At 37.9% G+C, this 22,425-nt stretch overlaps 5 protein-coding genes across 5 annotated transcripts; 2 read left to right on the forward strand and 3 right to left on the reverse strand.

Moving 5' to 3' along the window:
* Positions 1–1,071: 1,071 nt before the first annotated feature.
* LOC120007986 (dolichol-phosphate mannose synthase subunit 3-like) lies at positions 1,072–2,941 on the reverse strand. Its single transcript, XM_038858482.1, has 4 exons — positions 2,788–2,941; positions 1,845–1,976; positions 1,628–1,735; positions 1,072–1,517 (listed from the first exon to the last, which is right to left on the reverse strand). Exons 2-4 carry the CDS (start codon positions 1,944–1,946, stop codon positions 1,458–1,460), a joined length of 270 nt encoding a protein of 89 aa, XP_038714410.1. The 5' UTR covers positions 1,947–1,976; positions 2,788–2,941; the 3' UTR covers positions 1,072–1,457.
* A 426-nt stretch (positions 2,942–3,367) lies between these two features.
* On the reverse strand, positions 3,368–6,215 carry LOC120007987. Its single transcript, XM_038858483.1, has 4 exons — positions 6,001–6,215; positions 5,740–5,853; positions 4,847–4,951; positions 3,368–3,894 (listed from the first exon to the last, which is right to left on the reverse strand). The coding sequence occupies exons 1-4, from the start codon at positions 6,095–6,097 to the stop codon at positions 3,626–3,628; spliced, it is 585 nt and encodes a 194-aa protein (XP_038714411.1). The 5' UTR covers positions 6,098–6,215; the 3' UTR covers positions 3,368–3,625.
* A 1,631-nt stretch (positions 6,216–7,846) lies between these two features.
* LOC120006841 (ethylene-responsive transcription factor-like protein At4g13040) lies at positions 7,847–13,197 on the reverse strand. The gene is made up of 7 exons (XM_038856947.1): positions 12,936–13,197; positions 12,159–12,274; positions 11,833–11,963; positions 10,756–10,840; positions 10,034–10,214; positions 8,463–8,584; positions 7,847–8,365 (listed from the first exon to the last, which is right to left on the reverse strand). Exons 2-7 carry the CDS (start codon positions 12,199–12,201, stop codon positions 8,220–8,222), a joined length of 708 nt encoding a protein of 235 aa, XP_038712875.1. The 5' UTR covers positions 12,202–12,274; positions 12,936–13,197; the 3' UTR covers positions 7,847–8,219.
* A 3,046-nt stretch (positions 13,198–16,243) lies between these two features.
* On the forward strand, positions 16,244–18,325 carry LOC120007022 (wound-induced basic protein-like). The gene is made up of 2 exons (XM_038857173.1): positions 16,244–16,511; positions 18,012–18,325. The coding sequence occupies exons 1-2, from the start codon at positions 16,441–16,443 to the stop codon at positions 18,082–18,084; spliced, it is 144 nt and encodes a 47-aa protein (XP_038713101.1). The 5' UTR covers positions 16,244–16,440; the 3' UTR covers positions 18,085–18,325.
* A 2,127-nt stretch (positions 18,326–20,452) lies between these two features.
* LOC120007845 lies at positions 20,453–22,405 on the forward strand. Its single transcript, XM_038858307.1, has one exon. It carries the CDS (start codon positions 20,971–20,973, stop codon positions 22,201–22,203), a length of 1,233 nt encoding a protein of 410 aa, XP_038714235.1. The 5' UTR covers positions 20,453–20,970; the 3' UTR covers positions 22,204–22,405.
* The last annotated feature ends 20 nt before the right edge of the window (positions 22,406–22,425 follow it).

Genomic DNA, 22,425 nt, shown 5'->3' on the forward strand with positions numbered 1-22,425 from the left:
TATACATTATTCATCAACACTCCATACATTCCAACACTTCATACTCACTTTCTCTATTTTCTCTATCTTCCTTTTTATCATCTCTCTCTTCTTTTTCATATCTCTCTCTTCTTTTCATCTTCTCTTTCTTCCTTTTTATCATCTCTCTTCCTTTTCATCACCTCTCTCTTCACTATTCATCACCTCTCTCTTCACTATTCATCAACTATATACATACTCCAACTCTCAAGTATCCTTTTTCCACAACTAAATTTTCAAGTGTAATTTTTCACCCATTGTGTGTATGTAGCACTATATTTATCAAAAAAGTAACATTTCAAGTACTTGAAATACACTCCATTATACCCATTGTGAACATTTAGCACTTAACTTATCAAGAAAGTATCATCTCAAGTACTTCAAATTCTTCCCATTGTGGATGCTCTAACATGCCATACGAGGGTACGAGATAGGTTCGTAAATGGTCAATTATTTTTTGACCTGAATTTAACCGATCAATGAATTATTTTAAGTTATTTGAATCAATTCTAAATAATTTTTTTAAAAAAAATCAATTGATCGATTTGATTTCAACAACTTTTTAATACTCTTAGGCGAATACAATTTTTTTTTTTTTAGTGATGAAGGTGTTTTTGTTTAGATTTACGAGTCCCACAATATAAGAGAAATCCATGTCCCAATGATTTTTTTTGCTTTTCATACTGAGTAATGACTTTGTAACAAAAAATATTTTAAATGATTGGATCGTAACAAGCTCTCTATCTTTCCATGCTGAAAAATATAATTCATCTAGGTTTTTTTAATAGATTGAAAGACCTAGTTCAACTCATCACATCAAATTTATACCATGAACAAACCTAAGTTCTACTCATCACATCACCCTTAAACAGGCGGTTTAGGTTAGTAACTCTAAACACCCTCCCCCCACAGATTCATCACTTACAGGACCCATACTGTCAAACGATGATATTGCACATCATTCAAGCTACCTTGTCAGCTTTCAAAACGTGTGCAGCAGTTCAGGATCAAAATAACATTGCCAAAACCATAATGCCAGAAAAAGAGTGAAGATTGGAGGAATAGTTCACAGCTACGAGGTAATATATGAATTACAGAAGCAGCATCTTAGCTCGACAGCGATCATTAACATTACGGTTCCAAAGAACAGTCTCTGGAACATCATTGTCAACATAATGCTGGAAGGAAATGGAATGAGTAATACATCCAGAGGACATGTAGGGATAGTGGGACAATCGTAATTGTTCAATAAAAGCATACATCAGACTCACCAGAGAAGAGGTAATAATTTTGCCCAGTAAGGAGAACTTTTAGAATATTTCAGCAGGTACAAAGGCTTTCAAACTAGTGGCTACAACTGGCAGTTAGGGCGAACTTGCAGGAGGTTCCAAATCTCATCCATCGCTAACGTCCAATAGAAGAGGACCCTGAAAGATTGATCAACTAGAACCAACATCAACCCCTTTTTGCATCAGAAAGTCCTTGGCCTCAATAATGTCCTACAATGATAAGAACCAACATCAACCACGATAAAAGTAGTTAAATCGTTCTAAAGGTAAAACATAAACTGACATACTGATTTTAATTGATGGTCATAGGGGTACAATACCTGCTGCAATAGCAACGCTTCGTGAGGACAAGTTGGAAATTGCATCAGACCAATTCCCACCATTAGCAGACCATAGCATCCTAGAGATACAACAAAATATATGGGTAGCTGGGAACAACATGCAAGAAGGAATGGCAAATCTTACCAATGTTAGAAAACTAAAGGGACAAAAGAAGCACAAAAATAAACGAAGTCAGAAATTTATAAAAACACCCACCAGCCAGGCATTACTACGGGGAATTACAGATGTCTCCAAGAGCCCGATCCAAAATGCAGAAATGGCGACCAACAATGTTAAAATTTTCAGAACATGCTTCATTGCATTCACAAACAGGACGTACTCCTATGCCTGGCAGTATTTCAAAACTATTTTCGTTAATTACAGCCCAATTTAAAAGATTTCCTTCCATTTCAAGCATCAAGGGTCGTACCTTAACCTGGAGCTTGAATGTAAGCATAAGTTAAAGGTATTTCAGCATAAGTTCCATTTGCCAAGATGTTAAGTTCATCACATTTTCACAAAATCGATATCCCCATCCATCATTTTAATGCTGAAGTTTTCTTTTCTTAATGAAAACTTTGGCCAAGAGAAGTTACCCAAATAAAGCAAACAATCAAATTGGAAAGGGTAAAGTAATGAGCTAGTTAAGCTTGAAACCATAAAACAAAAAAAAAAAAAAAAAAAAAGCCAGTGCACAAACCAGGACTAACAAAAAAACAAAGGGATTCAAGATTTACCCATAAATCAAATTCAGAAAAAAAAGTACCAAATTTGGAAACAGGAAATAATTTTTATAGCTTTGGTATATCAGTAAAAAAACTCTCGTCAATCCTACTGTGTTAACAATCCAGACAGATTCTAATATACGTTCTCACATAAACTAAACCATTAACCAACCCAAGGATGGAGCTCTGATCCTAATTTCTTCGATCAATCCAAATCCAAGAACTAATAAAACAAAAAACCCCAACAAATGGAGCACTCCTCCGACAGACCCGAAAATTCGGAGATCTGAAAAACATCCAAGAAAAAACCGCGAAAAAAACATAAGATTCGGACTTCAATTGAAAAGTAAACAGGTCACCAATCAACATCCAAATTTGGGGTTTAAGAAAATGAATAGATTTCATAACAAGAATAAAAAATAAAGACACATAACCTGAGGGGAAATGCGATAAGAAGAAGATTTTTCTGTATCGCCGGCGACGTTGATGGCGGTGAAACAGCTACCAAAGGTTTGCCGGCGGCGGTGGTTTTAAAAGAACAACCCGATACCCGAAGACGCCCAAATATGGTCGTTTATATTTTCAAACAGGCGGGCCTTTCTTTATATTACGGTTCCGGAAACCGGGCCTGGCCAGCTAGCCCATAACGAAATTTTGACTGTCAAGTCGAGGCCCAGCCTATTTGATTGGGCTGATTCGTAAACCCTGCCCAGACCAAAGTGAATTGTTGAGTTCAGGCCCGTTCTGTAGGTCCAGAACTGTATAACAAATCAACACGCTCATAAATATTCACAAAAATACACCGACTGCAAAAATACACCACGAATGATTTGCCAGCTGAACTAACACCCGCATCGGTCAGCTACTGCAGGGGATGGGCAAAGAAGGTTGCACAAAGTAATGAAATATCATTCTCGTAGAAAGACCCATTCAGATTAGAGAAACTATTGCGAACAAATGCAATCAAATCGATTGGTCATCACCAATAGTCTTAATTAAAGCACAAGAGCACTAAGCCAATAACTATCCAACATTTCCAAGTTCAAGCTCTCACAAGTGATGAGACTATTTTCCAGTCAAAATATATAAAGAAGTCAGCAGAAATAAGTGAATCAAAATTACTGTGGAGAACAACGGGGCAAGACGATGCCAATCAAGTGTAAAAGTAGACACTCAAAACATTATTGTTGATAGCTATGACAATACAAGATTATGATATATGAGAGGAATTATCAAATATCAAACAAAAAAAATATATGAGAGGAAGAACTATCAAGATTCCTCTTTACTTAGATTACCCAGTGGTCTTGGTCCGTAAAGTTCTCGTTCCCGAGCTTGTTTTTTAGCAAGGGCTTCATCGTCAAGTACTTGTATAGGAGACCATTCAGGCAGCTTAAACCAACCACCATCCTTCTGCATGTCCTTAGACATGGATTCGCGAAAGCTGCTAAATGCAGGCCGTAGTTTAACAGTAGCAAAATCTACGATCGGCCCAACTACTGCAAAGATGATTGAGTAACGGATAGCACCTAATTGACCACCTGAAAAGAAAAGGATAGATAACCAATTAACTACCAATAGGAAAGTCCTAAAGTTATCATTTCGAAAATATTTTTTAAGGGAATGCAAACAATCATTGCAGCTTGCAAGTTGCAACCAAAGATAATGTTTTTGTTTTCACTAATATTTTTTGCTAAAAGTCCAACATACCAACTCATGTACTTCACCATTTAGAAGTAGAAAAGTATAATAAAAGTACCAAAAACATGCACTTTCTTATGGAAAATGATGGGCAGGGATGACCAGTTTAGCAACCCTCCCTGGGCATGACCATGAGAGTACCCATCCACTGCGGAATGTACGATATGAGCCATAGCTATTAGCTACTGCCCTTAAGGCGAGCTCCACACCACAGCCCCAACAAAGTGCACAGTTGGAGAAGGCACTTGGCACAGTGGCATATGGTTCACAAAGTTCAGACTGGCCAACGACTTGTTAGAAATTATGCAAATGTCGCAACACACGAGACTTGAACTTGTGACCACCACTGAGAAGAGCCTTAACCAATTGGGCTATCCCCTTGATGGTCCAGAAACATGTACTTAATTACAGAATCATCCAACTCGGTTTTTGTCCAGAGTTATTATGATATTTATCAAGATAGAGTATTTGATGATCTGCCAAACTAGGATTGAATCAATTTGGTTGCCCAAAGAAACAAAATAAATGGCAAAAGCAGTCATATTCTCCTCCACTGGAATGATGAAGTAAAATGCTCTATCTGTGAATCATTCAAGAGGTAAAGCAAACAAAAAGTACTCTGAACCATGATCCTACAAAAGCAATGTTAAGCTCACTAGCAGTTAGCTAGTGTAACTCTCTACCCAGGATTTTCTGAGATTCAAGCCATCAAAAAAAGTAACAAACTACCAGGATAATAAAGGGAAATTAAGTGCAGAGGCACAGATGAGAGAGAGGGAGAGAGACTCTGACCTTGAAGACGCCCAAGAAGAGCCCCACTACCAAAGCCTGCAATTGCAGAGTCCAATAGATCATCAGGTCCTGATTTTCGACTTACTCTCACAAATTCTCGAGCCCCTGTCAAATCCAAAAATCATATGATTACATTTTAAAAGAACTGGTGCAAGAGAAATGAGCTGGGTCCTTTGTTCAACAATGCCCTATTCATCAAACCAGAATTCATTCCCTTTTCTATACATTCTTTAAATCTCTTAAACAAGGGAGCAAGAACACGGATGCCCCTGACTCAGAAAGAAAGACTGGCTTGTCCGCACTGATAGTCCAGCTAGGCCTGATTGTCAGGCCACCTCTGGGATCCCTTTCTGAACCAGTCACCTTTACATCTTTCCCAGGAATTAATGAGTTTTCAAGAATTTTTGCTACATGCCTTTAACCCAAAGATGAACTACCACATAGTCCACTAAAAGAAATCACCTACGTTCTTTAGGTCAATCGCATGACTAGATTTCTGTGTACGGCATAAAAATGTTAAATCAAGCTCATCTCATAAGGATGAGATGGCATGAGAAACTAAAAATCTTAAAGCCTTGCCAGTAAATATCTCAAAAAATTTAATTTGACAATATGCATAGGTCTCCAATCATGTTTGCAACTAAAAGAAACACAAGTTTCAATTCTCTAAACTCATTAATTTGTTGGAACGAATTATGGACAAATGTTGATTATTGATGAGAAACATGAGAGGATCAAGGAACTCTCCCCAAAAGGCCTGCTTGGAATGGGGTTTGGGGGGTTAATGAGGGGCCTATAGGAAGGAAAGATAACAATATGTGCCAAGCACAAATCAATTCATAAATCAAAACCAAAGCATAACAGAAGCCCAGAATTTATATGAGGAGGAATACCGCAATAGCAACCAGTGACAATGGCCAAGTTGGTGGCATAGGTAGCGGAGATGTTGGCAAGGCCATGAACTTTTCGATGCTTAGACACCAATCCAACTCCTCCTCCCGCAATCCCTGTCAAACCCCAAAATCAAACAAACTCACTATCATGATTCATGGTCATAGAAGCTATGCAAAATTGAGTCTAGTCAATCGCAAACGGAAACATACAACTCAGCCGAATAAAAACAAACCCCCAAAAACGAAGGGTATGGAAGAGACCTGCTAGCAGAGTAGGAATGAAAACTCGATCCTTCCAATTAACAGAGGATGAGGGTGATGCAGACGGCGGTGGGGCCGCGGCTTCTCTTGATCCCATAGGGTCTCTATTAAACTTCGTCGAATGCAGAAACGTCAGGAATACGGAATACCTGTTAGCTGGATCAGGTGGGAGGGGACTGCCGAAATGCCGGAGCAGTAGCTGGCAATGGGTAATGGGTTATGTGTACTAGGTTACCGGGTTCGAGCTTAACCGTATCGGGTTGGCGATGCAGGCCTGGGTTTCAGTTTCTTTGTTCTCGGCCTTGGGGCCCGGTCCTAATTCCCCAAAGCCCAAGCCATTGATTAAATAACTTTTAAAATAACAACTTTAATTCTTAATTTGATACCTTTTTCCCGAATGGATGGAGACTCATCATTATCGAAAATGATAAAAATTTCAACAGTTAATATCTCAATTATCCCAATAACTGAGTTGAGTTGGATGCACATGATTCAAGTGGGTTCGTATGCTCCACATGTCCCATATGATGCACATAAAATCTTTTGTTTATAATCCGGACTAGCAGTAAAATAAGCTAGTTTATAAGTTTTAAAATAAGGTGTTACGTGTTGGCAATGGGTCATAGCTTATTTCAATACATTTTTCCCCCGAATGGAAGACTATAACTCATTGCCTTCACAATATTTTTTGCCTCAGTTATCCCAAATACACAAAATTTTAGATAAATGCACACTATTTTATGTGGATAATGTGGGGCCCAAGATTTTAAATGGATAATGTGCGTCCATCTCAGTATTTGAGATAGTTGAGACCAAAAAAAATGCGATCCTTAGTACTTTCAAGAACTAGGGGTGAAAATAGTTGATTACGATCTATTTTTTTTCGATTTTTAACCATGAATTTAGCCGATCGATCGATTATTTCAGTTATTGATCAATTTTTTAAAGATTTTTTGAAAATAATCAATTGTTTTAATTTTGTGTAGGGCTATCGAGAACTCATTATCTTAGGGCAAATGCAATGGTGAACTGGTATTGGGCCAACAAAGATGTTGTCTTTTGCTGATGTGGCTGTATTGTAAAATGTGTTTTGCTTATGTGGCTGTATTGGGATAAGTGTTTTGCTGATGTGGATGTATTGATATTTGATGTTTTGGTGTAGTTTTGTTGTGGATAATATGGAGGAATGGAATGTTGTTGGGTTGGGTGGAAAGATAAAGTGTGTGGGAAGAAAAAGTGGATAGAAATTTGTGTTTTGCTGATGTGGCTGTATTAGAATACGTGTTTGACTTGACTTTTTGTGTAATAGAGGTGGGACCGGACCAACAAAAATGTTGGCCCAGTAAGTTGCTTCTCATTGCATTTGCCCTTATGGTCATGTGCCTTAAAAAGGAAGGGGGGGGGGTCTTGCCAACCAGATTAGGACAAATCTTTTCTCTCTCTTTTTTTTTCTAATTTGGTACGGCATTAGTAAGATGATGATTGAACAATGAGACGCCCCACGAGCACAAAAGTTGACACTCTCAAGGACCATTTATCATTTCAAGATATCTGAAAGAAAGAATGGTAAACAGCCTCCATCTGATGCTGGCTATGCTTTTGCGACTAGAGATGGTTATCGCAACAGCTATCTTAACAAAAGAAGTTCATTTATATTTACAAGCAAGTCTACCAAAAATCTGAACCATGAATTATGCAATTGTCAAAGAACTTGGTTCCTTTTCTGTTCATGGAGCTTTTTGTAGACATTCTATCTCACTCCCACCAAAAACCAGAGCTCAATGGGGAGGAGAAAATCCTCACTGTTACCAGAACAACATTGATCACACGCAAGTCAGCAAACTAATGGTCTTTAAGCGTTCAGCGTGCCGGGATTCACTAATGACTTAACATTAACAACTCCAACAAGTAAGCAGTCAGGAAAACAGAATACTTTTCTTCATACAAGTTGGGAACAAAGTTTCTAAAGCACTTTGGGGCCCAAGAGAAGAGATTAGATGCACAACAGCTTTGCATCCTTTAATCGATCGATCTCAAGAATGAAATTGCATTGGTTAGGATGCTTATAATTTTGAATCACTTATTCGATCTATACTTACTAATGATAACTAAATTTACCATCATTTGCTCCATAATGTAGCCTGTTGTACACCAAAAACTGGGAGGAGGCCAGGCAAGAGCTAGAGCTGGTAATCCGCTGGATTTGCACAACAGAACTTTCAAGAGACTGATGAGTCTGGATCTGCATCTTCTGAACCCGAGAAGCCATTGACCCCTTGTTTGCTATCCCAGTCACTGCTCTGCATTGAAACCTCGCTCGGCTCACTCTTTTTCTCCATCCCTGCTCTGAGCCTTCTCTTGTGCTCTGCAAAAACGTTTTTTGAAGGCAAACCATTAAAATCATATTGATCATAAAAGCTAAAACCCCAGATAAATATTGAAGTCCGTAAGGGAAATATCACTTTTATTATTAATGGAACGGCGAGTGTATGCCAAGAATTCATCCCAATCAAAGTTCCTAAGTTCTTGCTTCTCCTCTTCTGACAGCTCAAAGTTGGGTTCCCTCCCACACATGAAAGCAGCTCTGCATTTCACAGTAAAACAATCAGACACATGGTGTCAGCTGACAGCTATCTAACATGTGTAATGACCCTTTTCTCCACCCATTTGCATATTCACCAAGGCATACTGGGGTGCATAGGCCACTACTTGAATGTTCATGTTGGGAACTATGCATTAAGTTTTTCTTTTCTTTTTTCTTTTCCTCCATTATCTTCTTCCTCGTCTTTCAGGGAAAACATGAAGGAAGAGCCATGCATATGGTTTCACAACTTCATAAATTTTGGACCAAAAACCTTATAGTAAACAGTTCAGTACCATCATGTGTTTTGATGTAATGTGATCCAAGCTTAAACGTGAGGAAAAAATTTATCCATTTCTCATAGTGAATATTATGGTAGCATTAGGTAATCTACTATCTATAATGCATTTTTACCTCTTCTTATCACTGGCTTAATCCTACGTCTAGTCGTTCCAGGTAGACATAGAGAAGTGTCAAGGTTTCAGACAGCAACACAAAGCAGGTTACCGAGACCTACAATCCGATACCACTCATGTTCCTACCCTCAATTTTAAGTCCTGCCCCTGCCAGCCAATCACTACAATACAGCTACATTTCTAAGAGCATCAACATATCCTCCATCATCACTCTTACTAGTTTGTTTATTAGAGCTAGCAGTATCAATTTCCATCTCTGCAGATCCATCGATTGGGGCATCTTAATTCATTTGGGTTTTAATCTATTTACCGAATTTAGTGATTATGATTCTCATGCATGCACAGAGATACCAAAAGTTAGGGGTCCATGTCAATTATAAAATGCAGGACAATTGTGCTATATGTGAAGCTACTAATGGTATAACCTTCAGAAATTTAGCCAAAGATTAACTGCTGATCGCAAAAGGATGGGAGTAGCAAAAATGAGTTTGAACCACCCCAAACACTTGGGCGAGGATTTCTAAGCAATATCTAATGAGAAAAGTGCTTGTCCCCCCTCTTATTCAATTTTTTCCCGGGGTTGGGTTGGTGGAGGTGGCTTTTGGCGATGATTTTCATCGAAATGTTGTTTTCTCTATCATGAGTGGCAGTTAATAACATTGATGCAATTTTAATCAGTAGAAATAAGGAGGATGTTTACTTATACCAGAATGATAATCCATATTTCTGTTAAATCAAAGTTGGTTTCTCAATATAGAATATTATAAACTAATTGCCAAACAGCCTTTCTGCAATGCGAGGGTAAGATTGTGTGCATTTCCCCCTTCCCCGACCCCACCTCCACCGCAGGAGCCTTACGCAAAGAAGTTGTTTAACCTTTAACTTGCAATTCCAAGAAACAAGATGATCTAGTGAATCAAGTAAATCTATAACAGAGTGAAAGGGTCTTGGGAGTTGTTTATAGTCATCTTACGATGCTTCATGCAAATAATGGTTAGCACCAGAAGAAAGTGATATTCCAACGTCAAACTACTACCTGTCATACAGATTGGCAGCCTCTTCTTGTGAACCAACAGTCCCCAAGTGGATTTGTTTCTTATCAACTTTTATAGCTGCCTGCCACTTCATATTCTTGAAATACACACCTCTCATTAGACATGGTTCTTGGTTTTGCACATGCTTCCTCCGGTGTCGCTTCCTACGTTTGATTGGTTGCTCTAAATAAAAATAATCAACCAGCAAAGTCAAATTGCAGTACAGATGGATGAACTCTCACACTATCAGTTCCCATTCTAAGAGTTATTGCAGGTAATTAATAGTCGAAAGAGGAAAAAAAAAACAAAAAGAAGCAAAAAAGGAAGGAAAATCCATGCAGGCACAAATTGAAAAATAAGAGCCAAAAGAGAAACAGAAGTGAACGTTTCAAACATCCCTCGTTCTGGCATACAATAATTTTGCATCATGTCACAATGATCCTATAAGACATGCATGTTTGAGTGTGAGGCATCCAAGAAATCTTCCCCTTGTGATAAGTTATGTAGTTTACCAGAAGAATAAGCAAGTTAGCAAGTTTTAAATATGTGGATGATGGCATGACACAAGAGGCATCCATGCAGAGTACGCAATTTCTTTTAGTGTTTACCAGAACATCCCAAAATGTTTATGGCCTGGTATGGCTAATAAAATATACAATTTCAAGCACATTTGACAAACAATAACTCAGTTACAGGAAGCAAACATAACATAGGACCAACAGACCTGAATATTGTTCATTGTGGAGTTCTTTTGGTGAGGTAGAACCCAGTGTATCTGATGATCCAGGTCCTAAGCAGACACTAGTTTTCTGGGAAACAGCATATAACATATAAATGTAGTGGTCTATGGAAACAAAATAGTATTCTGGAAATCATAAAATCATGAATATTCTATAAATGCAGTTGTCTATGAATGAATGAGATGATATAGTGCATGTATTTGGAATAAATATTTTTACTTTGTATCAGGTATATTCCAAACAAATCGAGCCAGGGAAAGTATAAAGTCATTGATTATAATTCTAGAATAAACAATTGGTTCCCGAGCAATAAGTTGTGTCATTATAAGCTGCTGTTTTTTGTTCAAAGCAAGCATAGTTGCTCAGACACCACACACAAAATGGCAAGGCACGTGTCTCAAATACTCCACAAGCTGCCAAGGGCAAACTCACAATGACCTCTTCATACATTGCATGTTTCATTGCAGTGAACCAAGTGGCTGGCATCCCACAGTCAGACGGGTTAAAATTCCCCCCATCAAGGAAAAAATGGTTGAATAATAAATAAAAAATTCACAAAATTACCAATATCCAAACCTGGCATACTAGTTTTAAAGAAAGTTGACTTTATATGAAGATGGGAGAGGGAGGGAAAAAATGACATCCGAAAGGGAAATATACTCTTTAAAAGAAAATAGTCACATTGAGTAAAATCAACAAACAAAGCAACTTGCCAAAAATAACATTTATTTTTTTTCCCAGTACAGAAAGTTCTATATTACTGCAGCGGCAGCTCTCCCAAACAATGATCTATGCAAAGAAAAGGTTATAATACGCCAGTTGATACAGTATGAATTATGAAACTTTCCGCTATAACGTCATTCTATTTCTTACAAATTTTAAAGAGTGCACTGGAAGTCTGTCAAAGAACACGTTCGAAGTTTTCAAATGAGGTGATGTAATGGTTAGGAGAGTACAATCATTCAAGGAGACTAGAGAGAAGTTTGAATAAAACCTTCGTAGCAAAACCACTTTGTCCAATGCAGGTTACTCAAATAAATGGGAAAGGATATAATCCTTACCCTCCGTGGCTGGTTGGCATCACCAAATGGCAGGGGATGCACACTAATGGATTTTGAATGCTGGATAGGACTTTCAGTACAACTTCCATTACCAAAAAATCTAGTTAAAGGCGACAGGAAAGAATTTCTCCCTGCAAAGGCACACCAAAGCTGCCAGTAATTAAAATAAAATTTCAACAAAACAATATTGCAAAGCATCGAGAAGAGTAATTTGTCCATAGCTTTGTCTAATGATCACGCTAACTGCTAAGGAAAATAGAAAATGGAAACTAATTAATGCTAATTGACAAAAATTCCCTATTCACATAAAAATCCAATCAATTTACCTGAGCAAAGTCCCAAGAGCCTACGCCTTCGTAAGCTCACCATGGTGGATCCCTATCCTCCTCTTGATGCACAATGGTTTAGTCGACAAATTGAAACATTTAGCACCTTACTCCTCCTACACAAAAGATAGATTCGTGGTTATGAAAAATAGCGAAAAAGAAAAAAGACATCAAAATATGTTTCTCAGCTAGTAATAGAACACATTAGTCAAGCTAAAGCCAACGTGCAGCAATGCAAATAAAGGAACTAACCAAACAATGCCATTGATAATTACAGTAAGTAATCCATTCCATGTTGAATTAAATGGCCAACGACCCAGGAAAGGAGAAAATATTGATTAAGAAACTCAAAATAAAAGTAAGTTTCTTCATAATTCGTGTAGGAAATAACAACCCACTGAGCATGCCAAACAGGATTAGAATTCAAACAAATCAACAGAAGACACCCAAATAATTTGATGAAAACAATTCAAAATCCCTATGTTAGGAAAATAAGTCAACCCCACCAACCTACCACCTTTCATGAGACACTCCATACAAAAGACAAAAACCCAAATACACAAAAACAGACTCAAACAATACGCACAATCCTAACAAAAATCAAGACAACCCCACAAAAACCCATCAGGAGAAGAGGCCACCCTTGATCTCTTGAAATCCGTTGTTGACCATAAACTAAGCAGTACCCAAAAAGAGGCATTTTGAAATCCCATAAAACAAAAGCAACTCAGTAAAAGTACCCATTATGAAACAGTCAAATATAGTCCATGCTCGTACCTCAGACGGCGAGAAGGTGGTAGTTGAATGACCTTAAAGGCTTAAAACACAAAGGACACCCATAGAGAGATGTTGTACTAGTGAAATCTGGTTAAAAAGAAAGGCGAATAAGGGTCAGGACTCAGGACAGAGAAGCTGATGAACGCTCATGCATCTACCACCTTTTGTTTTCATACGAAGGTGGCAGCAGTCAGGAGAGCTTGCTGATGATGACGGTGGTGGTGGGTTTAGTGAGAGAGCGTGCTTTTGTGGAATAAAAACGAATTAGCTTCTATGTACTTCACACACACATTCTTGATTGTGTGTTGATTCCAATGATGCCCTTTTCACTTTTCCTAATACCCATTATGCCCTTTCATCTCTCAACAAATGTGTTTTTTTTTAATAAAAAAAAATTAATTTTATGTATTAAAAAATTAATTTTATAGCATAGTCAACATAGTACTATAAGCAATTATTTTACACAACATGGAATTGTTATTATGTTGTGAAGAAAGAATCAAATTTAGAAAATTTTGGACTTATAAGACCAAGTTGCTCAAGTTTGGCACATGGGGAAGATTGACGTAAATCTTAAATTATCATTTTTGAGGATTTGGATAGAAAGTCAAAGCGAGACTATAAAATTATTTCGTAATTCATGAACCATTCATAAAACTGGGATAGGAGGCTCCAAATTTTTGTTCTAATTATAGTTATAATTCTCCCCTAAAATTATGTTAAATCATACTTTAAAATGTGTTATTGAGTATTTTAGTGTTCATAATATTATAATATAATAGATTTTGAAAAAAAAATTCTAAACCTCATTTGGTAACCAATGAACAACCAAGCCCACCATGCTCTTCGGACAGTGAGTGTGATTAAACAACGGACGAGCAGGCCCGTTCGCATGAAAGTTTCTCACTTGTCAACATAATAAGTCCTGAGCTGAGGGGGCCTAGTGCTTAAAGACCCACTAGCAACACGTAGGCCGAAATCCAAATGCAAGTGACCTCTAAGAAATACGCTTCTAATTGAAATCGAATTTTGAGTGCACCCTAAACTCTAAATTTTTTGGTAATCCCTAAACTCTAAACCTTAAACACTAATTATTAACCTCTAAACTCTAATATGTCATTTTCTAAAAAACAATTTTTCATCATTTAATCTTTTTTTAGAAATTGTAACAAGAATTGAAGCCTCTCCCATCCCATCCCACTAAACCAAATAGTAGTCAATTCTCTTGCAATTATACTCAATAATTACTTCTTATAATAGACATTGCAAATGTGGTACTACCAAACCCCTAATACCAAAAACGCGTGCATTGGAGTTGTAATTACTTTTGGGAAAACAAAACAAACCAGCATGATGATGTTTTCTGTTTTTCAGTGTTTAGAAAAATCACAGTACTGGGTTTGACTGAGGTTCGTGGAATGGTTGGAGGGTAATAGTGTAATGTGACAGTGCCGTGTAAAACAGGGACAAGGGGGACACGTCGGGGATAATAGAAAATGAGAAGGGTATGCAAGGGGAGGTTGAAATAATTAATAATAGCGTGGGTTGGTTGGTTGGTGGGGAAGAGCAGCGCACCGACGAGCTGTGATTGGATAGTCTGCCTTTCGTAGATAAATGTCCCGCCAACCTCAACCCCCTTAACCTCCCCCTATTCTACACCCAATCAATTCGACCAACGTTGAAGCAAAAACAGCTATTATGCCACGTGGACGTGATTAAGCCTTTGAGACTCATTGATCCACAACTAATATGTCTAATGATCACAAGTGGTAGAGCTGAAGTCAAGATGAGCTATGTTATGCTGAAATTCGTCTTGCACAAGGAATCACATGGTTATGGGGGGCTCTAAGAGTGTGCTAAGGGGACGTCTCCGATGTCCAAGTAAATATTTAATCAAAAAGGGAGAGTGTTTAGTGTTCGGAACTCTCTTCTCTCAAATCACTATTTAGTGTGCAATGGTACTAGAGTTGGAATCGTTTACCTATGGTGGAGGGTCCTCTTTTATATTGACTAGGAAATGATGGTTATGGAAGATCGTGGGTCTCTCATTAATCCCACGTGAAAATGTGGGTGAACTATTTACTTCTCTAGTAATAATTTATCTTATGGGAGCATAGCACTGAGGCATGTCACCTCATTAGACCGAGCATACATGCTTGGCGGAGTATTGAGGATGGTTCCTCGATCACTTCAAAGAAGTTCTCCCCTCACCCTTTTAGATGTTCATCCTCTGGTATACTCGCCATTTTATGTCAGGTCTTAGGACACATGGCATGTTCTTAGTGGATGTCATTTTGGTACTATTAATGTCATTTAAGAAATCCGTTGTTAACTTAACTGTTAGGAGAGTGTGTTCGTCTCTTTTGTAGTGATGGGTTCGATCATATCGATGGTGGCTAAACCTATTGATGGTTGATGCAAAATTTCAGCTTCTAAATCTCTCTTGGTTGAATCTCTCACTCCAGGTATTATTTCGAGGCGCTCCGACATGCCTTATTGCTATTGATTCAATGAGGGGGCATGTCATGTATCTACTTAGAATCATGTGTTCTTAGGATTATTTTGTTTGTAATGTGCACTAATTCCATTTCAGTTGGAAAATGCAGTAAGATGTTTGGAGTAGTACAAGTAATCAAGAGGTGGTAAAACAACTTGGCATCAGTGTAATGGTTATATCTTTGGGTTTAGAAGTGAAAGATCCCTCGTGTCGGGAGTTCAAACAGATGGGACATAATCTCTTAGGGTTTCCTAGGCCAAGGGCAGGGGCTTGCTTCCTAGGGGGTTAAGAGTCCTATTATGTATCTCGGTTTAGTCTTACTTCGCACTGGATTTCAGCACAGGACTAAATTGGTGGCCTATTGTGCACACGAGGTGGCCAATCCAAGTTTAAAATTGGCCATAAGTCACAAAAAAGTGTCTGTTAGACTGGGACCTTCCCGGCCACAAAAAAAATCAAGGGAAGAAATTTTGCCCTGCTCCTTAGAATATCTGTCTCATATATGATACTGTATGGTTTCACTCTACAAGAACTCCAAATCATTCTATGGAAACTCATCCTCTTCATCATCAATGATTCGCTTACACCGAAATGGCATGGCCCAATAAGAAAATTCCAGTTCATTGAGCCTTTCGATACAACCAAATAGAAAGTCCCAATAACGTTATATTCTAGCCTCTTTATGGATGAATAAGTCAAAAAGAGTAACACAAGAAAACGAAGAAAGAATCCCAACTGGAAAGAGAGAGGGCCATTTTGAAGTTTTTAAACTGGGCTTTCAAAGTTTGGAAGTATGGGCATTTTCAAGGGCCCATCTGAGGGCCTTTTGTAAGCTGTAAGCCTGTAACCTCATTTTCGCAATGCGAATATCGCAGCTATAAATAGCAATCAGTCTCCCATTCTTGACAATCCTCCGTTCCCTTCCCGCGTCAGTCACGCATCGTCGATTAGCGAAAAGAGGCTGCAGAAGCTGCGAGTCGCAGGGAAATTAGGGTTTCAGCGAGCAAGATGATCTACGACGTCAACTCACCTCTCTTTCGTTCCTTCCTCAGCCAGAAGGGAGGCGCCTCCGACAAGAGGTTTATCTCCTTACACGTCTATGCACATAGTTGCTTATATGTGTATATTTTCTGAAGTTGTCAAACTTGTATGGTTTATGCACGCTTCATTGATAATAGGTTGTTTTCACACCTGATTTATGGTTTTTTAATTGTTAGAATTGATTCTTACTATTTACTGGTTTAGTCTGGAATGGATTATGGAAAAACTAGGGTGCAAGCACGATGATCATTTTCTGTTTCATTCTAGAAAGATGATGATTGTTCTATTTGCTATCTTTCTAGTAAGAGGCGATGTCTTTATATCTATTGTCTTCCTGCCTTCTTCTATCATATATGCTTTCCCTTCCCTTGTCTGATAAAACCTTAGAACCTTAAAACATATCCTAATTTTGTGAAACTGACACAGTGATTGGAACTGGCGTGCTATGGAAAATGCACATAATATCAGATGAATTCCACAATGTGCAGTATCTGGTTCTAAGGTTTCAAATCTTCTGTTATTTCTATTTTATTCTTGTGGATTGAATAGGATTGAATGAGCTAACGGGAACTTCCAATCAATAAAATGCATAAATAAAATTGTACAGAACAATTTAGGTGTTTCTATAAGAATGCAGACAATGGAATCAGATGTTTAGAGTTGAATACAGTACCATTTTTATGACGAGGAACCATAAAAATCTCAAATACTTGGATCGCCCCATTCCCCCAAACCCCAAGTACTGGATAAGTTGTAGGGTGTTGATGTGCAGTATTGAAGTTTGGTCCCTCAGTTGGAAGGGTTCATCCCTAGCTAATTCGGGCATCACTGGGTGGTTAGTCAAATGCAGTACTTGTGTTGGAATTTGGAATACATAAAATTTCGTTAAATTTTTTTTAACCTCAGGTGGTAGAACCGTAGAACCCAATTTATATGTCACATATTTCTACATGCTCTAGTATATTAGAGGTGGCTGTAACTGCAAATTTTCTTGCTCAATAATTAACTTCTACTCTTCTAGATTGTTTAGATAGATAGCGTGTGGTGATTGTTGGGAGTGTAGAGTCTTTGAGTGGTAGAGGAAAAAGTATGCTCATTCTGTTTTTAAGAATGCTTTACAAAGAGGCTGGTCTTGATGCTTCATGGCCTGTTCTTATCCAAATCGATAAAATGTTGCTATAAGAAAGATTATTTCAGTTAGCTTGCTTTTAGAGGATTAAATTTTACGTTTGGAGGAACTTTAGCATCTTTGGTCCCAACATGTACATGTGCCTCTCTATTTTTCTTGATAAGCCTCCTATTCTTTCATCATTATTGGCAGGTGGTCATTACTAGACCTGATATTTATAAACGAGACTTGTTTTTACCTTGTACTGTTATTTGAATTGCTAGTTATTTCTATCCAATTTTCTGCAGGTCTAATTATCATTTTCCTAAGTTTTTGCCTTAAACAATATATAGCTATTATGTGCTTGGTATATATCTTGTTTCCTCAACATGTAACTGACATATATATTTATTTATATTGTCTGCATCAGGAAAATGGAGGAGCAAAAGCCTAAAGAACAGAGACCAAAAGCAAATGAAAACAAGCCTGTGATGAATGATTGATGTTGCATTTAGAATGGTAGATAGAGATGTTTTGATACATTTTTTGGTTTCTTGATCAAAGTGGACTTGTTTTTATTTTAGCTTTCAGTTTGTGAGGTTCTGTTTACTTGTGGATGTTAATTCTGAATATGTTATGGAATGCTAAATTGTGGACTTCTAATCTTCTATCTCTGTTTAGTTGTGGATGCTATCTTGAGTACACTTGAAACACCCTGAAATTGAGTACCTTAATTGACTGCCAGCTGCCAACTTTGATTGCTTTGTTTCTCTTCAGTTAATGTACTCCTTTATTTTGTAGATCACATATTTTGGTGGATGTCAATTATCACATTTGGATCGTAATCCTGCTTTGGGATTTTTACTTTCTATATCATTGTGGGATGTGACCTTTGAATGGTAACTCAGTTATTTTTATTGCAGGATATAATTGTGTTATTGTCTGGTAATACTGCAATAGCGCTAATACTTATTCAAAATGCCATATAATTTAATATTAAAGATCTCCATGTGTTTTTGGTAGTGAGTTTCCCTCGTTCGATGCATTGTTTTCTTTTAAATAGTGGGCTTAATTCGTTAAGCTATTTGATCCCTCTTGTGCCAGTGCTTATGATATTCATGACATCAGAAGTCGTTTTCTTGTTTCATACATGTGTATTAATGCCTTTTGTGCCCTGTCTCCTTCGTTCTGCTTTTGCTCAATCTGTGTAGGTATACTTTTACGGGTTGACTATGAAAGATGGTGTCTTTGGCGACAAAAGGCAAAAGTAGTAATTTTTTTTGGGCATGTTCTTATGGTCATTAGTGGGGGTCCCATGATTATATATGTTTTTTCCGTTATAATGATCACTACCAAGGCATCTCTCTCAAGTCTCAACCTACCGATGAGACTAGTGAACAAGATTTTGCCGCCTTTGTAGCATTGATTGCCTGCCTTTGTGTTTAGTTTTCTTAAATATAATAATCGATAACATTCTCAAACATCGCTTATTAGATTCTGTTGGTTCTAACATTGGTTCTTTCAGTAGCAGTTTTGTTGTGTAAAGACACTGCTGCAATTTATACTTATATAAAGAGAAAAACAAGCTTAGGATTATATGGACTGTTGATGAATTTACATTCAGTAGTCTCGTACTTTTCACTGCCATTTTCAATTGGATAGATACATGAAGAAAAATTTCCTCTTCTTGCTGTTAGAATACTAGTTCGAAGATGGATAAGAGCCTCTGCAGGATTGAGTTCTAGAAGAAGGAAAACATGATGACATAGACCAAAGGATGAACGACAGACACAATGGTCCCTCTTGAGAGGTAAAAAGCCAGTGACGAGGCATGCAATTGATTAGCCATGAGTGGCCTTCCATATGCAACCACTGCAATCCCCAAGTAATTCTCTACTCACTTTTTATCTTTTTCCTACTCTTCCCCTCATATGTAATCCACCCGCAACTTCTCTTGAAAAATGATTCTTCGTATTGACCTAATCTTCATTTTGGGACTTAGATTAATAGCCCCATTGTCGGTTGCACAGTTAATGCAAATATGTAGGTTCCATAAGCCAACTTACTAGCATTAGTGAGTGGAGATCAGGGGGTAGAATATTAATGAATTTTCTTTAAGAATTATGTTCCTCTCACTTGATGATCAAATAGAATCTCAGATGCAAGCCGATGATAATTAGTTCATAACAAGATCGGGAAAAGAATATTTTCTTGATATTTTCTGAGAACACTATATTGTACATCACTTGTTTAAGTTTGTCTTCGTATGAAATATTAGACTAATTAAAATACAAAATGGTCTATTCAGTTGGTGAATGGTGATGGTGCGAACATGTCATTCTGTTGTTCAGAGAAGAACCTGCACATTATTTTGGAGAAAAAAGAATACAAAAGCAACTTGTAGCACGTTCATCATTTTTTTATTGTGAACAGTGGCTAATATAGAAGAAAATGGATTGAGGAGGTGAATGGTTGATGGGAGTTCGGGGGTAGTGCCCTCAAATTTTATTCGAGGGGATTTTAGTGAAAAGCAAGTGGGAATAAGCAAATATTGAGCTTATAAATTAGGATTTGATTTTAGGACTAAATCTATGCGGAATGTGGTTAGTTTTAATTTTTTTTTTTTTTTTTTTTTTTTGAGTACAAGTACAAACACAATATACGACACACCACCAGATCAAGCCTATGAAAGTACAGGTGTCAACAAGCCCCACGCAGGAGGCACAAATCAAGCCCACGTAGGGGCAGACGAAGCCCACACACCTCCTTGTAAATATTCGGAGGAGGTGAGACTAGAACCCATGACCTCAGTCAGGGACATGCAAAGTCATTGCCACTCAACTAATGGCTCATTTGCTGGTTAGTTTTAATTTTTGAGTGGCTTCCGCTCGAGTGTTTGACTAGAAGTCAATTTTTTTTAAAAAAAAAATTTGTGTTGAGGGAGGGGCCTCGGGTCTCTTTTCGACACACAGATCCACCACTAATTGTAAACCATAGGACAGGAAAAAAGGTAAGGCGACTTTAATAATATAACAAGTCTTCATAACTGAAAATAATTGTAAATAGACATGATTTATCAATTAATCCCTATTTGAGCTGTAAATATGGTAAAGTTGACATGCATTGTTGGTGGTTATAGATATGGTATAGTTTCCAGAGTTGCCTTTTTTTCTTGTCAATGTTCGCTACTCTCTATCTCTTTCCATTCTTCACAAATAATCATAATAGTCCCTTTTCCCCGTCAGTCACGCCGCTTATAATACTCGCACCTTTCTCTTCCACTGAACAGAACAAAACAAAAACCAAACTTTCTTCAAACCTTCTTTGGCTTCTTCACATTCCATTCCTTCACCATCAAACACCCAATCTGCACAATTCTCTTCCTAAAAATGTCTGAATTTTCTTACCCCTCAAAGAAAACTCCTCACAACTTCTCTAGTCTTCTCCTATCTGACTTTCATCTCTTCTGTTCCTTTGTCTTGTCTCACCCTCTGTACTTCTCTTACTTCATCTTCTTCTCTCCTTATCTCATCAAACTACTCTCCTTCCTTTCTCCTCTCTTCATCACAACCTCTCTCCTTATACTCCTTGTTCTTTTTACTGTATCGCCTGATCTTGTCAGTGACAGCGGTACCAGTCATCCTGAATTGATTGAATCCAAGCTGAGTTTCCTTCTCTCTGCGTATCAAACCATTGTTGATAAATTGAGGTCTGAAGTAGAGAATGAGGACCAGGAGTTGTACTGCTTTGAGGAGCTTGAAGTGTACAAGATTGTGTTTGAGACCTCTGTTCCTGAAAACAGAGAAAACCCAGTTGAAGTCTTGGAAGTGGAAGCTGAGGAAGGTCCTCTACCAAGCTCAGAAGCACAATCAGACAAGTATTTTGATCCTGAAGGTTTTGATGGCAATGTGGATGAAAATTCAGTGGAGTACAGTAAGAGCTCAACGGGATTGTTGAATCAGAAGAAAGAGTTGGACGATCTCCTCAGCAAAAAGCAAGAAAAAGAAGTCAAACCACTCAGTGTTGAGTCCAATAAAGTTGAAGAAACATCCATTGTACGCGGATCCAATGGAGTAGGTAATAAAATAATCAGTGAGAAAAAAGTGAATGTCAATAGTGGTGGAGACTCTGCAAATTCTACAAAATTAGAAGCTGATCTTTGGTGTACTAATGGTGATTACTCATCCAAAGTGATTGAGAATTCTGAAACTAATCTCGGGAGTTTTGGATCGATGAGGAAGGAAAAAGAATGGAGGAGGACATTGGCGTGCAAGCTCTACGAGGAGCGACACAATGTAGATGGATCAGGTGGTGGAGGTGAAGAAGGGATGGATATGCTTTGGGAGACATATGAGGCCACTGATTCAACCAAAGTGAAGACAAAGAGTGACAAAAAGAAGAATAGTACTAAAGGCAAAAGTATTAAGGATTGTTATGAGGAGGAGGAAGAAGAAGATTATGATGATGATGAGCAATTATGCTGCTTTCAGGCATTGAAATTCTCAGCTGGGAAGATGAATTTGGGTATGGGAAGGCCTAATCTTGTCAAGATTTCTAAAGCCTTCAAAGGCTTTGGATGGTTACATCATGTCACCAAGCCTCGCAAGAAGGGTTACCATTGATTTGATGTAGCATTCGGCTTGAGTGGACGGGACCACAAACCTCTACAATATTAAGTTTGGTGGTTCTGGCATCACAAATGTACATTTGTTTTAGGATCATATTGCGATACTGTTTCTTTTGGATTTTGATTGATAACTAGAGACAATGTAGAATAAAGATGTTAAGCCTTGTATGTTAGAATTAGTAAACAGTGACAGTCAACGCTCTCCCTATCAATGCGT

Source organism: Tripterygium wilfordii, chromosome 10 (assembly GCF_013401445.1).
Source record: "Tripterygium wilfordii isolate XIE 37 chromosome 10, ASM1340144v1, whole genome shotgun sequence".
In the NCBI taxonomy this organism is placed as follows: Eukaryota; Viridiplantae; Streptophyta; class Magnoliopsida; order Celastrales; family Celastraceae; genus Tripterygium; species Tripterygium wilfordii.